The sequence below is a fragment of the Condylura cristata genome, unplaced genomic scaffold (genome assembly GCF_000260355.1).
Source record: "Condylura cristata isolate star-nosed mole 26May11 unplaced genomic scaffold, ConCri1.0 scaffold00017, whole genome shotgun sequence".
Lineage (NCBI taxonomy): Eukaryota > Metazoa > Chordata > Mammalia > Eulipotyphla > Talpidae > Condylura > Condylura cristata.
This window is the reverse complement of record NW_004567118.1, coordinates 5,375,779-5,395,824: the sequence shown is the minus strand read 5'-3', so window position 1 is coordinate 5,395,824 and position 20,046 is coordinate 5,375,779. Positions and strand designations below refer to the sequence as shown.

Sequence of the window (20,046 nt, the reverse complement as noted above, 5' to 3'; positions counted from 1 at the left end):
CGCGCGCCCCTGCCCGCGCTCGCGGCGCGTCCCCGCCCGGGCAGCCCCTCCTCCCCGCCGTGTTTATTAGGGGAAGGAGGGCGGAGGCGGAGGCCAGTTCCCTAGCTCCCGCCGCCGCCGCCGCCAGTGCAGTTGCAGCCGCGGCTGTCTCCCGCCTGCTCGCTCCGGGAGAAGAGAACGCGCGCGATCTTGGGCGTCCCCGCGCCAGCCTTTCCCGGAGCCATGAATCCCAACTGCGCCCGGTGCGGCAAGATCGTGTACCCCACGGAGAAGGTGAACTGTCTCGATAAGGTGAGCCCCGGGACCCGGAGACGCGTCTTTGCCATCCGGAGCGGTGCTCCAGACTGGAAGAGGAAAGAGGGGCTGGGTCTTTGCTGCCTCATCCCCGCGATCCCAGGAGGGAGGGCGGGCGGTGTCTTGGGGTGTGGGGATAGACCCCATTCTGGAAGCCTGGGGATCCGCGGTCAGGCAAGGAGTCCACGCGTGGCGAGTAGCCACTGTTGGAGAAGAGTGGGCTGTGTGCCCAGGGTTGGGAGATCGGAGAGGAGCAGGGCAGCCAGGGCCCGGGATGGGGGTGGGGAAGGTTAGGGGTGCAGTCCCGCCCCCTAGGACCGGGGGAGTGAAAGAAGCCGGCCGCTCCCTCTCCCCGCCAAGCCGAGCGCCAAGTAGGCGGAAGCGGGGCTCTGGGGTGGGTGGGTGGGGAGAGGACCGGGGGGCGGGGCAGAGGTTGGGGGGCCTGGGGAAACCGTCTGCTCCCGCAGTAAATGGCCCGACTTCCTGGGCGGGAGACCGCTCTCCGCCGGTGAACGTTACATCTGGAGAGCTTGGCTTCGGATGAGGACTGGAGCGCCACTGCCAGATTGCTCGCCCCCACCTTTTTTTTTGACCACCGGAAGCCCCCTTGGTGGGTCAGTGGTTAATAGACTAACAGACCTCTCTGCAGCTTCCCAGCCCCCACCCCAAATATGAAGCCAACTCCGGGCTCCGGGCTGCCCAGTCGGAGCCCGGCGGGCTAGGGCTCTGGAGTAGGAGGTGTGTGTGGGAGGGGGGTGATTTGCAGACATGATCTGAAATTGTGCTCAAAAACCTAAGCCCGGCTTGAAGAACAAAGAGCTAACTTTTCAAAGCAGGGCTCCCCAATGGAGGGTGGGATTGGCTAAGTTCAGGGGAAGCCAAGAAAAGGGGGAGGTATTTGGGGGGAGGGGAAGGTGGCCTTCTGGAAATTCACGGTCCCTTGGGGGCCCTTATGCGTGTGCCCCCCACCCCCTGTTGGACTAGTTCATCTGGTTGCCATTATACTTTGAGAGGGGTGGAGAGTAGGACTGGGTGTTTCCAGCCGTGGGGTTAGGATCCGGTCTTTTTTAAAGCTCTGTAAGATTTTTGGGCAGAAGCTTCCTCTCCCCTGCATCCCCTTCCCCGTCTGGGGGAGAGGCATATGTGATTCTTTTCCTTTCTCATCGTGCCTTTTATTCACCTTCAAGTTCAAATATTCCCACCCTGGCCTGTAAACTGGCAGCAGTGAGAGGCATGGGATGGAAGAGGGGTGTAGGGCTCTGGGGTCAAGTTCATGGCCCTCCTGGAACCCAGTTTTGTTAGTGAAAAGCGAGTTCTTTGGGTACTTTGTCTCTCCCCTCCCCCTTGGGCTTGGAGCTTCCTCAGTGATCTTTAGCCTCTGAGTCAGGGTGAGAGGGTGGGGTTTGAACTTGCTCTGGGAGAAACAGCGTGTATGGGACTCCTGTTCTCCCTCCTGGGCTTGACTGGGCAGGAGGAGAGAAGGGCCATATTGTTGGCTTGCGGGATGTGGGTGCTGACCTTCCCCAGTGACTGTACCGGCCACATGAGGGCAGGACTCGAGGTTGGAGGTGCCCTCTGCACACTGGGGTTTTTGCCCTTGCCTAGTGGAAGGAACTTCGGCCTCTGCATCTTGAAGTCCTGTGTCCCCTTCTCCATAGCCATGAATCGGGAAGCACGTTCAGCCACATATAAAGGAGAAGCAATCCACAACAGAGGGCTTGTGAGCCCAGGACTTGGGGACTTGGTTGTAGTTCCTAGTTTGCTTCCCCGGCTTTATGAATGGCTCCAGGCCTTAGTTTCGCCTGGGTCAGATGGGTGTGATGATGTCATTTCCTTGGAGGTTGGGCAGTGGACTAAAGTGCCTGCCAAAGTGCCCGGAGGGGTTGTGGCTTGCTGCCTTTTACGCTGTCTAGCTCCACACCTGGCCCCCAATGTAAAGACCTACCAGGACCTTTGCTCCTGGTATTGGGGGAGGGAAGGACAGGGATCCTGTTCTTTTTGCCCCAGTTGAAAGAGGGCATCCAGATGGGGGTTACCCTGGGAAGTGGGAGGGGCGAGTTCTCCCTCTTTCAAGAGCTCTCCATACAGGAGATGGCCTTGGGAAAACCTTGCCTTGCTGCACTGAATGAGAGGCCTGGAATATCCAGCTATTGGCCTTATTTCTCCCAAGCCCCTGAAGGAGGTAAAGACAGGCACCTAGACTGGGGAACTGGTGCCCCGAGGGCTGAGACTTGGGAGAGGGGGACATTCAGTCCCACAGGCGTGGTTGCTAACCAGCTTCCCAAGGCTTCCCGCTTACCATGGGAGAGTCAGAAGACTCATGCATTTCACTGTAGTTTCACTATGCACAGAGCACACAATGTCACCTGAGATACATATTTGACCTTGGTGTCAGCCTTTTTCTCCTCCCTGAGCCTTATCTCCCAAAGACTTGGGTGGGTAAAGGCCATATCACATGTGATAGACAGCTACCCTGCCCCCAACCTGCAGTTCCGGTGTGCTCTGCATGCTGAATAAATATATAAAGCTGATGTTGGTGTTTGAGGAAGGAGGTTGAGATTTGCTTCCAAGGAGGATTTCTGGGATGTGGGGTGGGGGCAACTAGGATGACCTCATTTGTTCATTCATTTAACAACTGTTTATTGGGGATCTACTTAGTGTCTTGCACTTTGAAGGGCAGCTGCCACAGGACCTTTGCAAAGAGAGAGGTTGCATCCCCACCCTTATTTCACCGAAGTCCTTTATATTTGAAGACAGGCGGAAAGTTTTGTCCCAGACCCTGTGGGAAGCATTTTCATCTCAGGGCCTGCATGGTTAAGAATTTTGCTACGTCCCTCTCCCCTGGCTTGTTTTTTGGGATGTATGAAAACAGGTGGAGAGGATTGGCCAGTGGCTAGTTCTGGAATATTCCCCATTAGGAGAGCTCTGTCTTTGGTTGTCTGTTGTGCTCTGTTGCGTGTGTGCGCTCTCTCTCTCTCTTTCTCTCTCTCTGTCTCTCTCACATACACACACAGAGCAGCAGCAAGATAGAAGGAAGCTGGATACAAGCCTTGCCATGGTGCTCCATTTTCCTGGCCACAGCTGAGCGTGTCCACAGGCACCTGTGACCATCTAGTACTAGTGTTAGAGCTCCTTACTGCAAGGTGCCAGACTCAGTCTTCATAGCAGTTTGATCAGACAGATGTGATTGCTCTTGTAAATCCTGAACCCTATAAACTCAGTCAGGCCACGTGGCTCTTTCCCCTCTCCACTGGAGCTGGAAGCAAAATGTAAAATTCTTTGTACTCAGTTCTTCTGTCTGGTGTGCTTATAAAAAGTACTCTTCATCACCACAGGGTGTTCCCACTCCTTCCTGTCCTGACCTGAGAAATGCTCAGGGTCTTGGCCTGGGGTCTTGGAGGGAGCTGGGGCTCCCCCAGAATTCCTGAGCCTGGAACCAAGGCCAACACTTGTAAGCCGGGAACCAGCTGGGCTGGTGACCTGGTCAGGGAGGGGCTGACAGGTATTGGCTCTGGCCCTGGAGAAACAGAAACTGTAACCCGGAGCTACAGCGAGGGAGGGAGGGAAAGGCGTTCACCGGCTCACTGGGAGTCAGGGCCACCCCAGGCTGCCTGGGTGCCAAACACGGGTAGGATGCCTAGGATGCCACAGTGACCTGCGCGGCCACATCCTCCCTTCTGAGCTGGGAGCTGCCCTTCCCCCACTCCATGAGACCCAAGAGAGTCACTCGGCAGCACTTGCTCAGATCTTGCCTCCTGCCGCTTCGCTTCGGTCTCCGCTTGCCTTTCTGTGGAGTGGGTGTTCTGTGTCCTGTGTTGCAATTTGGAACTGCAGGCGAGGGAGCCTGGGACAGGGGCTGAGAGGGTGCTGATGGCACCAGAGGTCGTTTGTGTGTGTCACCAGGTGACCCTGAACTTCAGGGCACCAGAAGGATTCGCAGGGGGCACTTGCCTGCCTATAGGTGAACTTTGCTCCCGGACTCCTGAGTCCCAGGGACACTTCTCTGAAATCTTCCCTGGGGCTTCTGAGGAAGGGGAAACTTGCCCTGGCTTTGGGGTCAGGGGGAGGAGGCAGATGAGCTCGAAGTGGGGCTGTATTGACTTCCTTCACCAGACCCCCCCCATTGAGACCGGAATGGAGTTTCACCGTGAGGCCCCTGACCCCGCCTCGCTCCCCGTAACCTGCCGCTCTGCCCTCAGCTTTCCTGCCCCACAGAGGACAGGCACAGTGGCCTGCTTCTGGATTTTCATGAACCTGGGAACTCTGTTCTAGAGAGTGGGGCAAGGGGCATGATGCCCGCGCAGCTACCAGGTTGTCCAGAGCTGCATCTGCTCACACGCTGTGTCTCTGAGGTCTCCGCTCTCAGCTCCGTATTACAGAGGTGGAGACTGAGTCTCAGGAGTGAGCCTGAAGCGCATCTCACTGCCACTCAACCCGCTGAGGGAATAGATGAGCCAGGCTCTGTGTCTCGCTAAGAGCAAGGGGTCTCAGGATGGGAGTTGGGGGGGCTGCTGATGGGAATAGGTACCCTCCCATTTCCTCCACATGGCAGCCTGGAGGGGTCTTGCGGGCCCCCGGATTAGGCATTGGCCCTGTACTTCCACCCGGTCAGCATGTATTCTGCCTCCTTCCCAAGGCGCTTGGCTTCAGAGTGGGGAGCTGGCCATCTGCTAGAGTAGGGGTGTCTGTCTCTTCCCCTTTGTCTCCCCTCAGTCAGTCAAGAAGTGACTTTGGAGGCCCCCCGTCCTAGGACAGTGCGTATTCCTGCGTGTGTGCGTGCGTGCGTGTGTGTGTGTGTGTGTGTGTGTGAAAGTGGGTCATGGTCTGGATTCCAGAGAATGTTTTTCCTGGCAGGCCCCTGCGGGGGTGGTGGAGGCGGGGCCCAGGCAGGGGCTTGTGCGGCTGAGCAGGCAGAGGCCAGCAGACTGGGTGGTGACAGGGCTGCTGGGGCACTGTGCCAGGCCTCCCAGGCACGGGGGAGGGAGAGGGGTGCCGCTTTTGGGGGCCTGGTGGGACTAGGGACTCCCTGCTTAGTTTTCTTGTGGGTGAATGAATTGGGGTTTTGCACCGCGAGGAGTCTGGGCTAGGCTCTAGGCTAGGCGAGGGTTGGGGTGAGGGCCAAGCTTAGTCGGGCCCATCCCTTTGCTTCCAGACTTCCATCAGGCCTTCTTCCCCAAAGAGTGTTTCTATTGCTCCGTTTACTGCTCAGCCACTGGAGATTCCTTCAGGCCTCCTGGAATGGGAAAGTGCCATCAGCAGGCAGTGACCTCCTGGACCCCCGGTGATAGCGGTCCAGGTGGGGAGATGGTATCCCAACCTCAGCTGTCTTTTTTTCTGTCCCCTCTCCCAGAAGGACCCCTTGCTTGAGGTACAGCTTCACCCCTAACATGTGCACATGCTTCACGGACTCACCTCCGAAGTCCCGGTGCCACTACCCCATCATCTTTCTCCTACCCCCAGGAAATGTGTTTTGGAGCTCCTGGACCGAGGGCTCAGAATCAGCCCAGTGGCTGGACATCCTCCCTGGCTTCTGCCCTCCTTTCTTGAGGGTTGGGGAACCCCCTGCAACTGCTCAGAGATGGGGCAGAGACAGGTCAGCCCGGCAGCCTGAGCTCTAGGGTCTGGAAAGTTGGACCTAATGGGCAGGCTTCAGCCTGGGTCTGGGCAGACCTGCCTCGGCCACAGGGCTGGCCAGAGCAAGCAGTGTGTTTCTTTTTTCTTTTTAAGATTTATTTATTTATTTGTGCATACAGAACTGGGGTACAGGCCAGAGGCTCAGGGGCGGTGAGAGGCTTCACCAGAGACAGAGTGGGGAGCAGAACAGGCAGATCGACGAAGTACACTGCTGAGGGGAGCAGCGGGCGGGTCAGGAGAGGTCTGCTGCGCCATGTGGTCACCTCCGGGGCAGGCGGGAATCGAACTCATGCGGAAGCGGCTTTAGATTCTCAGTGCTGGGCTTTAACCCGCTGCGCCACCAGGGAGGGCCAGCAGTGTGTTTCTTAGGATGGGACCCTTCTGCGCTGTTCCCTTTCCGTCACCACCTGTCTGGACTTTGCCGGAGGCTCACCGTGGTGCTCATACTCATCTAGCTGTGGTTAGCACAGGGGAGTCCTACTTGCTCCCCAGCACACACAGGCTCCAGTGGGAGCTCCAGAGCCCCGTGGCTGAGGTTCAACTGACGGCGCCTGCACCTAACGTTTGGGTACTGGGGGGTACCTGGTGCTGTGCCAAGGGCTCATTTAATCCTCAGCAATCCCAAGAGAGGCAGGTATGAGTGTGCGTCTGCAGGGAGCCAACTGCAGGGTGTGCACCTGCCCTGGAGGAGGGTGGAAAAGGTGTAACCGTTTGGGGCCTCTCCTCTGGGGGGTCCCATGGACAGTGGAGTGTACCAGAGCTGGAGCATCACCTGGGGCTCCTGTGGGACTTGAGGCTCTGCTGTAGGAGCCAGGAGCATCTGGGTTCTATGCTGGGGTGCTCTGGGCCCTCCCAAGGCTGAGCCCCTTGGAGTCCAGCAGCGGCTTCTTAGCAACCCTGGTGCAGCTTTGCATAAGCAATGAGGCTCCTCCAGCCCAGGGCTGAGGAGTGGCTGAGGTGCGGCCAGCCTTCTGGGGACTGCTGTCAGTGTAACTCGCCTTTCCCCACTCAGCTTCCTGTCTGCCCTTCTTCCCTCTGACAGTTCAAGTGGCTGGCTGGTGGGATGTGGGGAGGGGGGAGTGTCGGCCAGCACCAGAACTGACTGCAGCAGAACCTGTGACGCGAGAAGTCCCCAGCTCCTCCGGGTGACTGTTCTGGCACAGTCATGGGCCTGGGTCAGCCCCTGGGATGGAGCATCCCTTCCCGAAGCGCTGGTGCCTGACAGGTGTCCTCTCTGCCTCTGTCCCCAGTTCTGGCATAAAGCATGCTTTCACTGCGAGACCTGCAAGATGACACTCAACATGAAGAACTACAAGGGCTATGAGAAGAAGCCCTACTGCAACGCGTAAGTCCTGCTCGGGCGGGGGCCTGGGGGGCCCGGGACCCTCTCAGTCCATCTTTCCTTCTATCCCAAGGTGACATGGCCGTGCAGCCCTCAGCCTGGCCTGCTTGTGGGCCATCGGCCGTCACTTAGCTGCCAGTGAGCTAGCGAAGGAGCTGAGGCTTGGGGAAGGGAAGGGATTTTCCCAAGATTGCATGGCTGGCGGGAAGCTAGGTCAGACGCAGCCTCTGGGTGCTAAATCAGGCCTGCTCTTTCCGTGTTCTCACGTCGCGGTCTGATGGCAGGAAGGGAGCCAGTGGGCTTTCTCGAACAAGTGACCTGCCTGTGTCTGCCATTTGTGTTCTCTGTCCACTACCCCCCAGCGGTTGACTATTTTCTTCTCTCACCTGCCCCTCAGAGCATCTGGGCCTAGGTTTGGGGTCTTCTGGTGGCAGCCCATCTAGTGTTCATTTCTTGAGAGGGAGGCGGGGAGGGAACACATAGGGCTGGTCTCTCGCCTGGTGAGGACACATTGTGACTCTCTTGGCGTTAGCTTGGGCTCTGTTCTGCTGTGAGAAGATGGAAGAGATGGGGTTCCCCATCCCAGAGGGATACCCCCACCTCACCCCTGGTTCCAGAGACTACACCACCTTCCACCTTCAGGCTGACCTTGTGTACAGCAAGGCACATTCATGCTGGCTGCCCTTCTCCTATTGGGGGGACTTGGAAGGTCACCTCGCTTCAAGGAGGGGGCAACATCCATATTCAGAAAGATTCAGGATCTGACTGAAGTCCAGGCTTTTCTTGAATCCTTAGTCAGAAGGCTTTTTGCAGCTGAAGTACATCCCAGGAGGGGGACTTTGGGACTCAAAGGGTTGGGGGCCTTAAACCCCTTTGAAAGGTCACTGTCCAGTACTGCACCCTGCCAATAACACAGCCTCATCTCCTTGGGGATTTGACCAAGCATTTATTGCCTGCTGGTTGCTTTATGCCAACCTGTGCTGGGTGCTGGAAGACTGATACAATCTCGCCCAAGAAGCAATGGGAATGCTCTCCCTGGGCGGGATGGGCACCAGGGCACCAGGAAACGTGCCTGGGGTAGGATTGTCACATTCTGGCCCCCTCCTCCTCCAGCTGCCCCTTCTCTTTTATTAGCTTCCACTGGTCCTTCCCCCCTCCCCCCCCAGGGAAATGGGACATTCTTCGAATTCTTAAGGGCTCACACAAGCCCTGATTCTCTGCCTTCCTCCCTGCTTTGGGGAGTGGGGTAGGGTTCAGCAAAGCTAGTAGCTAGGGCAGTTAACCCCTTGATTCCTGTACCACAGGCTAGATTCTGGGCACTCTGCCACCCCCCAACAGCAGCTTCTAAGCCTCCACCTTCCAGGCAGAAGTCTGGCTGAGTCCTGATCCTGGTGGGTGCTGGGGCATGAGGCTTTGTGCCTGATACCAAAGTTCCAGAGTAGTTTCCCTGCCTTCTTTTTTTTTTTTTTTCCCCCAAGATTTATTTATTCATACAGAACTGGGGTACAGCCAGAGGTGCAGGGGCGGCGAGAGGATTCACCAGAAACAGAGTAGGGAGCAGAACAGGCAGATGGACAAAGTACACTGCTGAGGGGAGCAGCGGGTGAGCAGGAGAGGTCTGCTGTGCCATGTGGGTCACCTCCGGGGCAGGGATCGAACTCGCAGTGAAGCCGCCTCAGCTCTGGCTTAGCCTCAGCTCCGACTTGGCTTCGCAGTGCGGTGCTCCAGCCCGCTGCGCCACCAGGGAGGGCCCTTCCTTGCCTTCTTTTGGTGAGGTTGCAGTAAGTAGAGTTGAGGAGTGGCTGCAGGGAGGGGGGTGTTGAAGGGAAGACAGAAGATGAAGCACCCCTTTCTGGATGCTGCTTCCAACCTCGTGCAGTAGGGAGAGTTTACCTCCACACTCCCCCATGTAGGTCTCTGTCCTGGCTCCCGCCCAAGCAGGAGGCTGGTCTCTCCCCTAGCCTCCGCCATGGCCAGTCGTCCTTTGGCCCAAATGGGATGTTATCTTGGGTGCGTGGGGGCAGGGGAGAGCGTGTGGCTTCAGATGTGCGTCACTCCAGAGGCTGTGGCAGCAACTTGTCTTGGCCACCACGTGCCCCCAGCCAGCATCTGCTGGTCAGTGGACTCTCCCAGCAAGCCAGGCATGGGGGCTCCAGAGTAAACCCGGCCAGAGCCCGCCTGCAAGGATGCCCTGCTGGCCTGTCTGAGCCTCAATCTCTCATGCTCAGAATTTCCCACCCAGGGACAGCGGGCCTAGGCCAAGGGTTTGCTGAGCACCGGCAGGCACCATGCTGAGTGTCCACTCTGTTCCTTCCTGTTTTCTCCCGCCTCGGCTCCATTGTCCAGCGACACTCAGGTCCCCAAATCTTGGGGCTTTGGGAGGGACAACTGTCCCCCTATTTCTAGCCTTGCTTAATGGCCCTCAGGCCTGGTTTCCTCCTCAGCAGAACCTCCTGCTCAGGACCCACAGGGGCAGGTGACCTCTCCTGGCACTCTGCCAGGGACTTGGGTGGCTCCAGTGCATGAGTATGTGAGAGGCTCTCTGTTCTGCTCACCTGACCAGTCCCTCAGCCAGGACCTTGGGGTGGCATGTATTTGGGATTGGAAGAATGTGTTAAGCTCAAAGGTGCATCCTCAGTGTGGCCAGCCTCAAATTACCCCTAGAGCCTTACTCTGAGATGTCACGGACTTGGGGAACCTCAGGGATCCCTCCCTTTACTTACTAACACTGCCATTATAGAATGGGGAAACTGAGGCCCAGGCTTTCTGCCTTGCCCACTCTGGCAGGCTCACTGCTTTTTATGTGTGGCCATCGGGGCACGTTCCAGCTTTGATTTTGATTTTGTCTGCACCCCCAAGGGCTGGTAAGTTCTTCCTAATGTCTAGCCTTGATCTTTTTTGACTGCTGAATCTTCTCTCTGACCAAACAATGCCTCCTTGTTGCTTCCTATCCCCCATTTTAGCTGCTGAGGCTGGGGGGCTGGTGAGAAACTGGGTTAACAGGGAGCCCCCCGCCTGTCCCTGGGCAGTGTTCCCAGTAGGGGAGTCAGAGGCAGGATGTAGGGGCTGGTGTGGGTTTTTTTCCCTTTTGGTAAAACCAAAGGCTCCTTGTTGCTTTTGTTGATGTATTTTTGTTCCTCTGTGAACAGAAAGCTATGGTTTTTGAAGGGGTCCGAGGCTGGAAGGGGCGAGGTTGCCTGTGGAATGGGGGAGCGGTGCTTTCAGGCTCTCTGGTCGCTCTAGTTCTGCCCTGGCTCACGGCTAACACAGGGCTGGGAGGGGACATGCCGACCGGCCGCCCGTCACAGCCAGGCCTGAGAGGAGCTGTACAGCGTCTCCTTGTCCTCGTGTCCCTCCAGGCCGGAAGGTGACCCCGGGACCCTCAGCTAGACGCCCCTTCTCCTGTATTTCACAGGACACTCGAGACACCTGCTTTAGAACAAGTTCAAGGCGACTGTGCCTGTGAGACCCCAGGGGTCTCTCAGAATGGCTGTGCTTGGAAACAGGTTGGGTTTGAAGGGTGAAGTGCTTTGTTCTCCACCCTCCCCAGGACACAGAACTTTCCCCAGGCTCTGACTGGGGGCCAGCGGGCAGCTGAAGGAGGAGGAGGGGTCTCCGTCCTTGACGTGGGGCTCTTCGCCTTCTTTAGCTGTGGAATGGATACATGATAACCCCTGCCTTCTAGCCCCAAGCTCTGGCAGATTCCAAGAGAATGTACTCAGGACACTGTCTATCAGGAAGTGGCTTTGTGCGTCTGTAGCTGCTGCCAGCAGTGGCCTGATTGCCCGCAGGGCCCCGTCTTTGCTGGGTGGCTGCTGGGTCCCTTCCTCTGCCCCAGAGATCGTGGAAGATAGTGTCGCTGCAGGCTGGCTCCCCCACAGCAGCTGCTATTACTGCTGAAGAGTAGGGTGGGGCATCGCTGCAGGGTCCAGTGCTTGGAATGATTAACTACGGGCAAGCACAGGCTGTTGGGAGGGACAAAGAACAGATGTCCTCCGGACCCTGCTCCAGGCTAGGGCTGGGGTGTCCCGATCTCACCACTGGCCCCTGTCGCCTGGCCCGGCCCGGCCCAGTTTGTCTGGTCCAGTTTGTCCCCACTGTGCTGGGTCGCTCAATGGGGTGGGTGGTGCTCCCATCGGCACCAGCCGCTCTCTCTCCCTGGGGTTCCAGTGCAAAGGGTGAGGGGCAGGGAGATAGTAAAGGGATAAAATTCCCTGCAATTGTTGCTGGAAGGAGATCAGAGCTGTTAGAGCCCTCTCTGAAGGCAGTCACGTAGGTGGGGGCGGGGCGCGGCCCTGGCGCTCATGCCAGAATCAAACCCAAGCCTCTGCCTGCCGCTGGCACCTCAGCGGTGTGCAAGGCTCCTGCAAGCAGGCTCCTGGCTTTGCCCTCACGGGCTCCTCTGCTGCGGTTGAGGACACCCCTGCTGTCTGTGTCTCCTCCCCACCCCCACAGACTTCCCCTTTCTGTCTGCTGCTGTGGCTCATCTCCTGCCTGGAGCTGGGGATGAGGTTGCCATGGGAACCTGAAGCCCTGTGAGCAGGGGAAGGGAAAGGCAGGGTTGTCGCTCCAGGGTTGGGAGTGTGGGCTGTGAGAGGGGACAGGGTTGACCCAGCAGGAGGACTGGGCTTGGGGTTGAGGGAGCAGGCTAAGAGTGGGGGCTCTGGAGCGCTGCTTAATCTATTTAACCTGATGCAGGATTCATGTCCCACTCCTCTGCCAGATTAAGCCAAGATCTAGGCTGCAGCCATTCCCCCCACCCCAGTTTTTGATGGGATTAGTATTCCAGCTTGGTGGTGGTGGTGGGGGCGCTGAGATCTGGGGTAATGATGGCTATGAAGAGAGGATGAAATACCCACCAACCCGCACCCGCAGCATATGGGGGGGGCTCCCCAGACCCTTCTGGGGGCATGCAGAGAGTGCGTGACGGTGTTGTTGCTGAGGCCTGTGGAGGGCCTGGGTCTGTATGCCTCATGTGTGAGGAGCACGCGGTGTGTCTGTCGGGCTGTGGAACTGCGGCTGGGGACGCGTGTCGGGTGGTCCTTGGGGCCCCGAGGTGCCACTCAATTTTCATCCCGTACATTCAGGCAAACAGGGTGCCCCAGGTTGCCAGACTGGCTCCCAGGATAGGTGTCAGCCATGCTTCCCCTCCAAGGGCAGGTTCTGGAGAGCTGCGCTGGCTCCAGCCCAAGGCCTGGGTTCTCTCCTGCCTCTCACGGAGTCTCTCCTACAAACACTCCTGTGACCCCTTCACGCTGCCTTCAGCACGCTCCCGTGGGAAGGCCGCTTCGAAGCGTCGCTCCTAGGCCTTTCTGGCAGGCAGTTCTGCTGCAGATCTTGCTTTGATCCTTCCTGCTGTTGTCCTTGTGATAACCTGGGAACAGCCTCCCATTGGGTCCTCCGTGAGCAGTGTCAGGGATGTTAGCAGAAGCTCCTTCCTTCCTGGGACTGCAGCCTTGGCCTGCATTCTTCCTCGGCCAGTTCAGGTGTTAGCTGCAGGCATCTGTGTTTGCTTTGCAGTCTCCTCCCTCCCTTTGCTGGGGGAGTTGAAGCCTAACCGGGAGGCAGGACCACGGAGGACAGTGGACAGTGGGGGAGGGGCACAGCTGGAATTCCCTAGGCCCAGGACAGCTGCACACTGCAAGGAGTGAGGAAGGATTTTCTGGCCTCACCCTGTCAAGCAGTGGCAGGGCAGAGCCCCAAACTGCCCTTTCTACTCGTGCCCCGCCTTGGCTGAGTTTTCCATACCCCTTTACCCATGGTATGCCAGAGGGAAGTGGTGTGTGTGCAAGTGGTTTGGGGAACACACAGAGGCAGCTCTTGACCAGCTCCTGGGCGCTTCAGCTAACCAGAGAAGAACACACGTGGGAGGGGATGGCCCTTCCCTCACCTGGGACAGCCTGAGAATCAGGATTCTGCTGGTGGTCAGTGTTCTGGTGGAGTATGGTCAGCCCAGAGCAAAAAATGGCCCAACCCCAGACTCCTGCTCGAGAAGGCACCCCCAGTCCCTGAAATAGCCGGGGCCCGTACGACCATGTTGCTGCCGAGGCATAGACACAACCAGAGACCCGGGCTTCCTCTCGTCTGGCTGTTCCACTGGGGGACTTTGTGAGGGCCGCGTAGGAAGGAGGAGACCCACCCACTGCCTGTGTGACATGCACTCACTCCACACATTTCTTGGACACCAGGTACTGGCTCCAGGGATAAAGCATTGAACAAAAGAAACCAAAACCCCCCTCGCCTCAAGAATGAAGACTACAAGCCAATGTGATAAATAAGTAATTTATGAAGCCAGCTAAGGGGCAGCGCACCATTTCCTCCCCTGGGAAATGAGAGAGCTGGCCTGGATGGTCCTGGGGGTCCCTGCAGGCTTGGCTCTGAGGGTGGCCCTGGCTTCTACTAATTCCAAGCCAGCCTACTTTCTGAGGACAGGCCCCTGCTCTGTCTGTGTTTGCAGTGTGTAGGTTGGCTCAGATGCTGGCCCTTGGGGGTGTCTGGTGCAGATCGGGTGTCATCACCCTTGACCACGTACCTGGGCCTCATTGTTTAAGCTTCCAGAGCCTTTGTTCTCCCACCTGTCAGAGGGAACAATGCCGATTGTGAGAACGGATGGACCACAGATGTGAGCCCTTAGCACCGGGCAGATACCAGTTGTGTGTTATCTGTCACTAGTGGGTGATCTAGTGACTTTCTGGCCTCAAGCTGACCTCTCACCTGTCCCCGTGAGGTTTAAGGACTTTGACCTTGTTTGCCTTTGGAATTCTACTTTCTTTTTTAAGATCTATATATGTATGCATACAAGAACTGGGGTACAGGCCAGAGGTATGGGGGATGAGAGGATTCACCAGAGACAGAGTGGGGAGAAGAACAGGCAGACTGACTGAAATACACCACTGAGGGGAGACAGGAGAGGTCAGCTGTGCCATGTGGGTCAGCTCCCTGGTCAGGGATGGAACTCACGCTGTAGTGTGCTGTGGATAGCTTCACACTGCTGTGCTTTAACCCCTCGTACCATCAGGGAGGGCCCCGAAATTCTACTTTAAGGTGTATCCATATTGTTCTCCTTTTTTCTCTCACCCTATAACCTGACCTTCTTCTCCAGGAAGCCCTCCTGAATATGCATGTCTCCTTCCCCTTCTGTTTCTATGTCCCCTCCTCTGCCTGACTGGTCTCTATTTCTGGCCCAAGCTGAACTTTGTCCTGACTCCATGTTCACAGTCTCCCCAATCTGGTTGGGCCTCCCAGTGGTCCTGCACCCTCAGCCACCCTGTGTGGTAGGCTGAAAGGCCTGGGTATTGCCGGTCAAGGGTGATCTGAAATGCTCAGAACGTCCCATGGCCTCCCTTTGCGTACGCAGGGCTGATATGTCTTTCTTGTCTAGCCCAGGTGAGTCTGAGAAAACATTCATCCTCCTTTGACCATGGGTGAGGGACACCCCAGTCCTGCTGCTAGGCAGGAGCTGCTCAAGGCTTCAAGGAACTTGCCAGGAAAAGCGTCAGGTCTGCGAAAGCCTGGCTCACCCTTCCTTCCCCCGGAGTGACCCCCACTGTTTTCTGTCCTGCAGACACTACCCTAAGCAGTCCTTCACCATGGTGGCCGACACCCCGGAAAACCTTCGCCTCAAGCAACAGAGCGAGCTCCAGAGTCAGGTGAGGGGAGGGCGGCCCGCGGCCGTGAGGGAGGCTGTCGTAACCCCCGGATTTGGCAAGGGCTCCTTCCCTCTGTGGTCACTTAACAGGCCCAAAGGGCTGAAATCCTGGCACTTGCCCTGTCGCCCTGCCCCTCATGCCCACACCCACTACCTCCTATTTCCTGACTTTATCAAAGGAGTGGGGAGAGCTTGCCCCTTCCTACTAAAGCGGGTCAGAGCGGTGTGGGTGTCCGAGTCTCTGGCCCCGCTAAAGTCTGCCTCCTCCAGGAAGTTGCTCCTCTTTCTCTCCCCGCCTCTCCACTCACACCGCCCTGGAAGGACAGGCCACCCTGAGGCTCCACAGCCCGCCCTCCACAGCCTTGTCTCCAGACTCCATCTCAGCAGGCCACGTGTGCAGGGGCCTGTCCTGTCTTCATCTCCTTGGGCCTGATTTTTTTCAAGTATCTGCTATGGCGGGAGAGGGCGTGGCAGTGAGGGGCACACGGAGGAATGAGCAAGGGACCCAGAACCCTAAGAGCAGAGCAAGACCCTGTTTGGAGGCCTTGGGGGGGGACAAGCCTGGCTGCATCATGGGAAACTCAACCCAGTGGGCACGGTGCCAGGCCCAAGAAGAGACTCTGAAGGATCCGCATGGGCCACAGAGGGGAACCTCTCCACCCCCTGGAGTGTGGGGCACCCGCTAGCTGATCACGATGTGACGCTGGGCACCTGGCTCCCAGCCGGGCATGTGACCGGCTGTGCTGTCCAGGGCTGGCTTTCTCTCAGTTCTCCCAGTACCCCTCGAGGAAGAGGCTGGTTCCCCCATTGCATAGACGAGGTGTCCAGGCTCAGATCGCGTGGCCCCCCGGTTGGCAACAGTGTTAGCAGCCAGGGTGCCAGACCTGCGCTCTGGGCACATTAGCTCCTTCCTCGTGGCAGCCAAGCCAGGCCGGGTCCTCTCGCGGAAGAGCAAATAGCTGTCCCTTTGAGTGATGCCTGCTGTGGCTCTGGGATTGTGTTCTTACTTCTCCAGCCAGCTCCCCGGGAGAGCTATCTCCACCTAGATAATGAACACAATAGTTCCTTATGCTGGGGAGAATTTTCAAAGCTTAACACGTGCTTTAAGTTCCTTGACCTCATTTGTCCTTGACCTGCTGGGGCGGAGCGCGGCGGGGCGGGGTGGGGGTGTATCAGAGCAGGGAGCAGACTGTTTCCTGACGTGTACTGTAAGGCCGGTGGGTGTTCCGACTTGGGTTCAGGATCAGTGAGCTTGACCGGGGCAGTGAGACCTGGGGCCCATGTGGCCTAGTAGGAGTAAGTGGGGACACTGGTTTATCCCAGGACAGCAGCTCATGTCTGTGGGTGTCAGAGCTGTGCCTACTGAGGAATCCAAGTGGCCCAGCTGCAGGAACCGGGCTGAGAGGGGTGGGGCCGGGGCCTCGCCTGCACAGGCAAGATTCTGGCCAGACCCTGGCCAGGCTGCAAACACCTCCCTGGACTTCCGCCCTGTAGGTGGCTCTCTGGGGCTAAGAGGGCTTGGGGCTTCACAAGGCAGGCAGACATACTGGGGCCACCGCTACATAACTCACGGCTTGAGAGGGGCACTCAGAGCCTGGAGTGGTAGGAATCCCACAGAGGGACCTGCAGGCAGGGTGGGCACAGGGAGCCGCAGGCCCTTGAAGACTTGGGCTGTGTTCACACACGTGGGGGAGGCCAGGGACACACACCTACCCTGAGGAGGAAGACTTAAGCCTGGCCAAGTCCCTAGCCTTTGTGTGCCACCAAAGCTCAGCCGCAGCTCTTTTTGCCCCGGGAACCTGACCCCTGAGAGGCGGGGCCTGGACAAGGAAGCATCCCAGCTGGCCTCTGGTCTAGGACTGGACCAGAGCCGGGAGCAGGTGGACATGGCAGGTCGCTGCTGCCAGGGGCCACTTCTGCTCCTCCCGAGGGAGGTGGGTACCACGCACGGGGCCTGAAGGCTTCTCTGCCTGACCTTGCCCCCCAGGTGCCCTGGTTTGCCACTCACCTCCTGGGGGCCTGGACTCGCATTGCTCAGCAGTCACTCATCATCAGGGCCTCACTGATGAGGGTCTGATCTCTTCAGGCCTTGACCACATTTAAACCCCTCGGCCGCCAGATGAGGGAGAGCATGTTGGTATTTCCATGGTACAGAGGGGCACGGAGGTTTAGAGAGGCCCGCGTGTGCCCACAGCCCAGGGACAGAGGCAGATTTCAGGCCATTCAGCCTGCTGTTGCCCCCAATCCAGGCCTCAAACCTTAGGACTGTTGATTGTTGGGGGGCTTGTTCAAATGCAAGTTCTCAGACCTCATAAAAGGGCTTCTGGTGGGCAGCATGGGGCCCGGGAATATGCATTTTGATCCCTGGTCATTCTAATAAGGGCTTTTGGTCCCAGGGAGGCAGTCCCTGGGTAGATTGTCCTGAGTCCACCTTTGCTTGAGGGGTGTCAGCCACGGGAGGAGGCGGGGCTCGGTCCTGAAGACACCTCTCTGATCTGCAGTTGAGGTCCCTGAGGACCAGGGTAGGCAGAGGGGGGATCAAAGGGCCCTGCTGCCTTTCACAGCCTGGCTCTGTATTCCTTCTACCACCTACTGGCTGTGTGGCCTGAGGCTGGCCACTGGCCTCCCTGGAAAAGTGTGGACAGCAGACTCTTGAGAGCCTGAAAGTGGGGGGCTTTCAGTCTAGGAATTACTGAGTGAGCTTGCCTGTGGCTGGCTACGGGCTTTAAGAGTTCTGCGGCTAAGAGTTCTGTGGCTAAGAGTTCTGTGGCCAGCTGGAGGGGAAGTGGGCGGCTCCCCTGCCACACCCCACCCTCTCTCTTCCCAGGCGCCTTCCTGGCCCAGCCCCCTTGGGTCTCAGCCCTCCTCCGGAAGCTTGCCTCTCCGGTCTCCGGATTGGCTCCCAGAGCTGTACTGTGTTTTCTGGGACACCTGTCTTGTCCCCTGCGGGGGAGGTGACCACAGGGTTGACCAGAAATGACCCTCTGGGTGGTTCCGTCCAGCCTGGCTGAGGCCTCTGGCAGAGTAGAGCCACAGCTTTGCTGTGCGTGAGTGGGAGTGCTGCTGGTGTGTCTGTGCAGCTGGGAGCGGGAGGAGGCGGGGGAGGCCCTCCCATGCCCCTCAGCATCACACCTGTGTGGCCCTGTGTCTCCCAACCCAGTGTGGGTAATGCCCTGGGGCAGGGGTGCAGGGGCCCCACACTCTTAATTGGATCCTGTGGCCAGAGGGCCGGCAGCACACCTGTGCGGCTCTTACCTGGGCCAGCTGGCCCAGCGTCCAGCCCCTCATCTCTCTCCACTGGCTGAACAACCTCAGGCACGTGATCTAGCTTCTTTGCGCCTCAGTGCCTTCGTCAGGAAAGCGAGGATGTTGGTATATACCAGGCGCTTAGAGTAGGTTCCGGGGTAGTGTCAGCTCTCTCGATAAATTTTTGCCACGACGACGAGTCCCCTGGAAAGGAAAGGAGTGGTGCGCGGAAGCTGGGGAGTGGACATGGCGACCTTTTGCTGATTGCTTCCAGCACTGATCCTTTCCACTAACTCTGCCTCCCATCCGTGTGTCTAATTAAAAAACAGATGTCTGTTTTGTTCCAAGGGGCGAGTTACAGCACACTGCAGGCGCATAATAAGTAAAAATTGTTGGTCACTGTATTTTGCTCAATAAAAATCATGAGCTTTCCTCTTTTGTTGGGCCAGCAAGGCAGTTGTTTTCTAAATTATGCTGCCTGTTTGGACCTTATGTGTCCGCATTCAGTTCATTCATCATTTGCCCAACAAACGTGTTTGAAGCTTCTTCACTGGTGTAAGAGGTGAACAGGGAGAATAATCAATAAACCTACCCATAAAGTTTCTGGGTGTAAGCATGAGGGGTCAGGCCCTGCCCTGCCTCGAGTCCTTGGGACGGGGCCCTGAGCGGCTCCTGACCTGTGACAGCTGGGCTGGGGACATTGGGCAGCTCTCCTCAGCAGAAACCTCCTCCCCTCCCCCCCATTATGTCCTGGTGAGGGGTCCCAGGCCAGGATACAGGCTGCCTGGGGCCAGCAGGGCCCTGAGGACAGACTGCAGGCCGAGCCCACCCTGCGTCCTGGCTCCCTATGCTGGACTTCCACTACCCCCTCCAGCACCCCCAGCCTCTCAGAGCCTTCCCCACCAGATTCTCCATAGTGATGACCTGCAGGTGCTTAAAGATGGCACAGACACCAGAGCCAGGAGGGAGGGGGACTGGCTGGCCCAGGGACACAGCAAGTGGTGCTGAGTGCAACGTGCCACTCTGCCTGGCCCTGCCCTCTCTGGGTGGCCTGTGCCAGGAGTGAAAGGAGCCATCCTTCCCCAGCAGGGAGGGAGAGGCAGTTCCCAAGCCTGGGAACTAGCTGATGTCATCGAGGTGTCGCCATGGCGATTATTCCTGTGGATTAGGAGCCTGAGCCTTGCAAGGCCAGGAAGTAGAGGAAGGAGTGGGGCCTCTGTTCAGCACTGTAATGTTGACGAAGCACTTTCAAGCCTGCCCGCACCAGCGTGACGTGGGCCTGCTGCGGCCCCCCCATGCAGTGGAGGGGGTGGTACTGTGATCCTCAGTGTAGGTGCGGAAACTGAGGCTCGAGAGGTCAAGTCATGTGGCCAAGATCCTTTCGCAAGGGGAGACTGAGCCTGAGTCGGTGCCAGCTCTCTCTGGCTCTGCCTCTCGGGTGTAGGACACCGCCCAAGCCTCAGCTAGTTCCTGTGACAGCCCTTCACAGGCCTCTGGCCATGCGTGGGGATACTGAATCAGGGCTGTTTTTCTGATGCTAAGTGTCTTAAGTCCCCCGAGGCCCTTCTCAGAGGGCTCCTCCGGCCCCTACCCCAACCCCAAACACTAAGATGTCTGTTGGGCTTCCTGGAAGAGCTGCTGCCGGGCCGTTCTGGGCCCTTATGGGTATTTGGCACCTGTGTGTACATTGGGGGAGCTAGCATGTCCAGGCCTTTGTTTTTAGTCTGGATCAGAAGAAAGGAGGTTCTGGAACCTTTTAGAAAGGAGAACCCCATGGATGGATGAACTAGGGCTCCAGGAGCCAAACAATTGGACTCCTGACATGTGGCCACAGTGTGTGTGTGTGTGTGTGTGTGTGTGTGTGTGTGTGTGTGTGTGTGTG

At 57.8% G+C, this 20,046-nt stretch overlaps 1 protein-coding gene across 1 annotated transcript in view; it reads left to right on the top strand.

Moving 5' to 3' along the window:
* The first annotated feature begins 95 nt into the window (after positions 1–95).
* LASP1 (LIM and SH3 protein 1) overlaps positions 96–20,046 on the top strand; it is a 34,255-nt gene continuing 14,304 nt past the window's right edge. The window contains exons 1-3 of the mRNA XM_004684263.2: positions 96–291; positions 7,179–7,273; positions 14,835–14,919. Coding sequence (XP_004684320.1) covers positions 223–291; positions 7,179–7,273; positions 14,835–14,919 — 249 coding nt within the window. The 5' untranslated portion in view covers positions 96–222. The remainder of the gene's footprint in view (positions 292–7,178; positions 7,274–14,834; positions 14,920–20,046) is intronic.